Raw genomic sequence first — 7,477 nt, 5'->3', positions numbered from 1 at the left:
CCAATATCAACTTTCACTATCAATCTTCTTTCTAACGAGCAAAGATCAATTATTCTTGTTATAACTTTTTTTTTTTATAAGCTTAGTAGAGAACCTCTACACTCACATTTTTATAATACTATCATTATAAAATTTAAATTTTGGACTCTAGCAATACTATCATTATAAAATTTAAATTTTAAATGGTACTATCATTACCCTAAGTAGTACTACTGTTGCCATAGGTGGTACTACCATCGAAAAAGCCTAACAAGCACAAACAGTGCTTGTCAATTGGCTCAAGCAGTACTACCGCTTGGGCCTAATGGTACTATTGCCCAAGCCTACTTTAGGCTACTAGTTTGTCCTTCTAACAAGCTCAATTTGACCTAATTTTAAGCTCAATAGTTTTTCTATTAAGTTAATAATGTTTCGATCCAATATCAACTCAAATTATCTTAAAATGACCTCAATCAAGACTTTAATAAATCAACTACTGACAAATTTATGAAGCTTTTGGCATGTTGTATGCTCTTCTAGCATCTCATTCGATTTTTTGGCACTTCTTCCGAACCTCCAGCATATCACCCTTTTCTTCAGCATATCATCTATTCCACCAACATATTAACTTGTTCATGATATCCAATCTTCTAGCGTAATATCTGATTCTTCTGGTATGATGCCCTAACCTATAGTAAGATATCTGATCTTTGGCATGTCGACTAATCCTTTAGTTTAACATCCAATTTTTGATATAATAATTTCTCGGTACAATATTTGACTCTCTTACTCTAAATTTGGCTCTTCGGTGGTCTATGTCAATGATTAAAGTATTTCCTATGTCACTTATCTCAAAAACATAATAGTCTAATATACTTATTAATTGATTTTATTATCAAAATTTGGGATTCAATATATTTCTCATGTTAGATTAGATTTTTGGCTAGGACAATTATCAACTTATTATCAACATAAATCTTTATTGACTTCTCTTGTGGTATATAAAGTTCTTAGAGGAGTCTTCTTAGCTAAACTACATGACAAATATAAAAAGATGTTATTATATATTCTGCTTCATAACTTAATAAAACAACGGCGTATTATTTTTCAGAAGATCATGTGAATGCAATGCCTTCAAGATAAAATATAAAAATGATTATGCTTTTGTGATCATTGTAACTTTTAACCCAATTACTATCATTATATCCAATGGGCTCCAAACTTTTAGATGATAAATAGAATATCCCACGGTCAATTTTTTCTTTAATATATCATAAAATTTTTTGATAACCTTTAAATGAGATGTCTTAAGAGTTTTCACATATCTACTTATTGAGCCAACTTTAAATAGTATATCAAGTCAAGTGTATATCAAATATCTTAAGCATCAAATAAAACATTTGTAATAAACTTAATTGAATGGTTTACTTTTTCCTTCATTAGTAAGCATGGTATCACAATAGGTGTATTAACTAATTAGTAATCATCCATGAAAAATATCTTTAATATCTTTTTTCTATAGTTTACTTGTGAAATAAACATTCTTTGTTGCTATGTTTGATCTCAAAGCCTAAGAAGTAAGTCATAAGGTTTAAGTCCATCATTTCAAACTCCTACATGGAGTGCTAGAATTATTTAATCATAGAAGAATTGTTACATTAGCATATAGCCATATAAATAAGATATCTCCATGGCTATGAATTTCACGTATTGAGCATGTTCGTAAGGGTACTTAGTAAAACCTCTTCGGGTAAAGTGTTTGCTAATTTAAGAATTTGATAATATTGGTGTTTGTTTAAGCTCTTAAAGAGCTTTTTTTCAATTTGTATATCTTGTCTTGGAGATCTATTGAAAAATACCAACTTGACATTCTATCTTATTTGAGTAGCTAAAGAGATTAGTAATCCTATTATCTCCATTTGAACTACTAGTGCAAATAACTCTTTATAGTCGATCTTATATTATCATTTTAATTCTTTTGCCACCCACTAAATATCCATTTGAATCCAATCACCTTATGCCCTTTGTGAAGAGTAGTAAGTTGTCATATATTATTTTTATTAATGGTATGCATCTATTCATTCATAGAATTTCTTTATTTTTCTTCTTTATAAGCCTCTTCAAAGGTTACATCATATATCTCTTGCAAGTTAATGAATCATAATATATAGAAAGATAATAAAAAAACAATCATTATTATATCAATTCTTCTAATCACATCATATATCTCTTAAGTCACTTTTGTTTCTCTTGTAATTGGACTAGTTGAATCATATGTTGTGACTTATATTCTGATTTGTCTTGGTGATTGCTCATAAGAAATAACTTTTCCATTTGCTTGTATTGTATCATTTTTTTCTGAAATATATTTTAGTGGTTCTTTGTTGTTCCAACTATATATATGACTTTCATCATATTTAATATCTCTTGGTGCCATAACTTTCTTAGTAATAAGATTATATAAATTTTAGTTACTAGAATCCTCACCATAATCTAATAAAATATAAATTTTGACCTTAGTTACTAGAATTCTCACCGTGATCAATTCTTGGCTCCTACATGTTCTATAACTCATTTGGAATAACATTACTAATAAACTGTCCAGGCAATAATATCTCCCCAAAAATTTTTTAGGAGTATTTTTTTAAAACATACTTTGAACTAAATGAAGAATAGTCTTATTTTTTCTTTTAGAAACTCTATTATGTAGAGGTGTATATAACATGGTGCATTAATGTATAATTTTATTTTTATTATAAGAAATTTTAAATTCATCTGACATGTATTCGCCTCCTCTATTTGTTCTCAAGCATTTTAGCTTAATAGCCACTTTGTGTTTCAATCAAGTTCTTAAACTTTTTAAATTTACTAAATAATTGTTTTTAATAAATAAACCTATGTTTTGCCATTATAATCATCTATTAATTATTTAGGAGTCTTTCTTCTCTAAGCATAGTTTGAACTTTATAATCATCTTCTCTAAGAATAGTCTTTTTTTTTCTTTTAGAAACTTTATAATGTAGATGTGTATGAAATAAAATACTTATTTCCACCACTTAATGCAGGAACGATAGGACCGCATACATCTGATTGCATCGAGTCAAGCCATTGCCTTACTCTTCTTGTTTGTATCATCTCGAATGATCTCCTCTATTGCTTGTTAATGATGCATATTTCATAAAATCTTATTCTTCTCTAAAAGTTTGAAAAAAAAAATTAAAGTTATCATATCTAAGATGTGATAGTATAAAATTATTCATAATACTAATATGTAAATAATTTATTATGTTAGTGCCCAATTGTAGAAAAAATATTTTATTCTTAGTCATTTTTATATTAGAGATTAAAATTTTATTCTTATCATAAATTAAAAAAAGATAGATATTTTATTTCAATATCGTATCCTTTTTTTAAGTAACTAACCCAAGCTTAAAATGATGTTGCCCTTCATATCAGAAATATTATAAACATCGTATACTTGTTTTCCATTATTGAGCTCAAGAAAAATATTACCTTTTTCTCTTGCCATAGTATTTGTGACAAATATAAAAAATAATATTATCAAAATAATTCATATCATAATAGCTACTCATGTGATTAGAAGCCCTAGTGTATACATACCGTCATAAATTAGTTATCTTTCATGTTATTGTTAGACATTAATAGAATAAAATTATTATTCTTTTCTTCTGTATTTGTCAAATCTATATTCTAACTTTATTGTTGGAATTATAATAACATTCTTGTAGTGGCCAAACTTCTTACGGATATAATATTGAATATGAGATTTATCATATCTCCTATTTCTATCTCATCCACACCCTTGATCTCGACATTGCTATTGGTCACTTTGGATTGTGTTGTCTGGTTGTTTTGTGCTTCTTGAATAGGTTGACCTCTTCCCCTTTTTCCTCATTACCCATAACATTTATCTTCTTAAGACTTTGGTTCTTTTTTGTTTTAAAGAATAAGTTTAGTTTGTATAGCTTACTTACTCTAGTGACTTATCTTTCACTGTAAGCCTTGGTATACTTAAAGAGAACCCATTAATTATTTTAAATATATGTATTCTTAATCTTTGGATTCTTTAGTTGTTATGATAATAAAATCAAACTTGGGATCCAAAGATGCTAAAATTTTCTCCGTTACTCTTTGGTTATTTATTTCTTCACCAATTTTTGTCATTTGGTAAATAATAAAAATGACTTAAGAGAGATAATCGAAGATAGATTCTGAGGTACCTTTTCATAGTTTTTCGAATTCACCTCTAAAGCTTGTAGGTGGATCTTTTACATCTTGTCCACACCACTAAATGTTCTTTATAGAGTGTCCCATTGTTTTGATGTTCTCAATAAAACAATAATATCTAATGTTGCTTCATCAAGGCCTTAGTATATATCATAAACAAGGTCTTGTGATTTCTTTTTCTATTAGTCTTTCAGTTATTTTATTGCTTCTCTGTCCATTTGTGCTTCTTCCTCTATACTTGGTTCAATAAAACTATCTTTTACAAACACTCGTACGTCTACAATACCTAGAAGTATTATGCACCATAAATTATAGTTTATCTTTATCAATCAGGAGATTTGTGTTGGGAATATATTTGAGAAAGTTAGGGATAAATTTAACTATGATACCAAACGAAGGAGGAAAATACGAGAGTAGAACAAGATAAATTTTGATAGAAATGAGGTTTCTCTCAAATATATTCTCTAAAAATTTGTTATAATTCACTTATTTTCAAGTTATCAGAGGGATAAAAATATGATTTTGTATAAATCAAGGAAAGACTCTCAATATAACATGCTATATTTAATATGCGAGGAGAAAAACTCTAAATTAGATTCTTCTTACGATGAATATCAAATTTTAATTTAATTTATTTATTACATGAACTTATTGTTCTGAATGTAAATAAATTTAATACTCTAATTTGAAGGCTTCCCACATTGCTTTAGGAGATTAGGTTCTCGAGATTTGGACAAATGCGGTCAGTAAATTACTTTCTCTCATGACTCTAGCTGGTGCTGGCAATTGCTTTATGAAACCATGATGATTTTATTCTAATTGTTGTTAACAGTCGTCAGATTAATGTGATGCAGGACAGGTAGCTTTTTGATGTCCTGCTTTCTCCCTAACCTATCTTTTAAGATCTTTTTATAATTCATGAACAGTCGAAGGTTTCTAATATTCTAATGCAACACGCAATAGAATAACTATGATGTCGCTCCTTTTTGCGATGAGAAATGGATATAAAATGATGATGTGAAAAGGACAAATATCAACCAAATTAACTTATGAATTTATCATATCTAAGGATCAACTTAGTTTCGGGAGATAATTTATTATGACCTAAGTTTTGAAAAAAATTTACTACGTCGATAACTCTTATTTTTGGGTGGAAACTATTGCATGAAATATTATTGCCTACTTCTCTTTGTTTACTTCAATTAGGTTTTGGACATCCTTATGGGTCGATCTATAATATATCTTTTTTAATTATCCTTTTACTAGGAATGTTTAAGGTTTTTGAAAATGCAAAAAGGTAAATATTTGTTGTTACAAATTTTGATATGGAATTGGTATACCCTCTATATGTTAAATATTAAGATCCTTCGTTCTATTCCTACCATCCATGCTATAAAAATATAAAACATCCAAAATATCTCTAGTATTGGTATACTCATATCAGTTTATAGCATCAACTAACAATCAAATAAAAGTCGTTGATGGAGACTAATCGTAATATATATATATATATATATATATATATATATATATATATATATATGTAATATTTTATATTTTATAAAGGAATATGGATAATTACTAAACCCACTAGTTCTGAAGGGATAGACAGTCAATAACCACCATCTTTGAGCACATCAATATGGAGACAAACATGCAAGTATTGGATGATTTTGACACTTCAACTACACAGCGGGTCACTGCATTTACGATTGATGGTTTATATTAGACTACATGCAATCAATCGTCAATGACGGTGCAAGCAATGACATGGATATCGGCGGTAGTCACCTTGCTTCCACAGTGCCTCCCAACGGTAACAAGCTCTCTCCAACGGTCAGATATATTCCGTGGAGTAGAAAAGGTGGCTTTTCCTACCCGGTTTCAGCCTTCCGCCGGTGCGTCCCGCGAGGCAAAAATGGGAGCTAATGTCGTTGACGGATCGGAGACGCAAAGAATCCAATTGGTGTGATGCCCACGAGCCTCGATCACCACCGTCCCTCTGCCCGCCCACCGACACCAAAAATAGTAACTTACCATTAGGATGAAATTAATTAATTAATTGAATTAAACGACCACCTCTTTAAGAGTTAAAATCTCTCTCGTGGTCTGGCACACGGAGACAAAGGTCTCTCATCTCATCTCCCTTCGCTTATCTTCTTCTCTCTCCTCCTCGCTCGCTCGCTCAGCTCTCTCTCTTTGCCGACAAAGGAAGGAAGGAAGGATGCAGCGCCAGTCGCTGGGATCGCCGGGCTCCAAGACCCGACTCTCCAGCGGAGGCGTCGCCGGGAGAATGGAGCAGCAGCCGGAGGAGGATATGAAAGCGGAGAAGCAGATCCGATGGAGCCTGAGAGCGGATAGGTCCATCCACCTCATCCCCATTCTCACGATCCTCTGCCTCCTCGTCCTCTTCCTCTTCTCCCATGACCCTTCCCCTGCAGGTAGTAAACCGATCGCCTCCCTCGGTCACTCAGCTCCTCTTTGTTCCCTTCTCTTCTAACATACTATACACCTGGTCCTCTTTTTCCGCAGATTTGGAGGCCTTCGGCGCCAGCGGCATCCTGCGACATGACACCAAAGGTACATACTGCGAAATCAAGCACCGCGGGTCTCCTTCGATTCATCGATTTCTGTTGTCTTGACGACGAATTCTTTGCTTCTCTTGTCGGATTCTTTTACCGCACCGTAGCGGTTTCCGGGGCTGAGAGGGTGTCGGCGATCCACAGCAACCGGGGGCTGAAGGCGGCGGCGCGCAACCGGAAGCTGGGCGTCTCTCAGCCGGATGTTCGCACTTGAGCGGTCAGGTTCCGCCACGTCCACGCGGGTATCGACGAAAGCAGCGGCGGCGTGGTGGCCGGGGCGGGCGTCGGTCTCTTCTCTCTGTGATCGATGTAATTACTCTGTTATTAATATCAATTCTTTTTTTGAAAAATAGAGAATAAATGACTGTGTTATTATTATATGCAATGTTTTTTTTTTAAAATTTTATTTTGAACTTTATGACAGAAAGGGAAAATAATAACGCGCATCGATGAGATCAAGTATTATCAATTTAATATAGGATGGGGATTTGGTTAAGAGGCGTGAGGATGGGGAGTGGTACGGTACTGCAGCTGCGAGCTGGCACTAATGGGGTGACAGCTCCAAAGCACCAAATTATGTTACACACACATTAACACGAGGAGTCGTGACTGCGATCGTGACAAGTTCACGAAGGTAGTCCGACTGCCAGCTGCTGCCATCTAGCTTT

At 32.9% G+C, this 7,477-nt stretch overlaps 1 protein-coding gene across 1 annotated transcript; it reads left to right on the top strand.

The window, feature by feature from the left end:
- The first annotated feature begins 6,338 nt into the window (after positions 1 to 6,338).
- Positions 6,339 to 7,187, top strand: LOC135665773 (uncharacterized). Its single transcript, XM_065177413.1, has 3 exons — positions 6,339 to 6,668; positions 6,760 to 6,807; positions 6,917 to 7,187. The coding sequence occupies exons 1-3, from the start codon at positions 6,452 to 6,454 to the stop codon at positions 7,021 to 7,023; spliced, it is 372 nt and encodes a 123-aa protein (XP_065033485.1). The 5' UTR covers positions 6,339 to 6,451; the 3' UTR covers positions 7,024 to 7,187.
- The last annotated feature ends 290 nt before the right edge of the window (positions 7,188 to 7,477 follow it).

This window comes from Musa acuminata, unplaced genomic scaffold, assembly GCF_036884655.1.
Source record: "Musa acuminata AAA Group cultivar baxijiao unplaced genomic scaffold, Cavendish_Baxijiao_AAA HiC_scaffold_1049, whole genome shotgun sequence".
NCBI classification, from domain to species: Eukaryota; Viridiplantae; Streptophyta; class Magnoliopsida; order Zingiberales; family Musaceae; genus Musa; species Musa acuminata.
The sequence above is the reverse complement of the archived record's forward strand: the minus strand, read 5'-3'. Positions and strand labels throughout refer to the sequence as shown.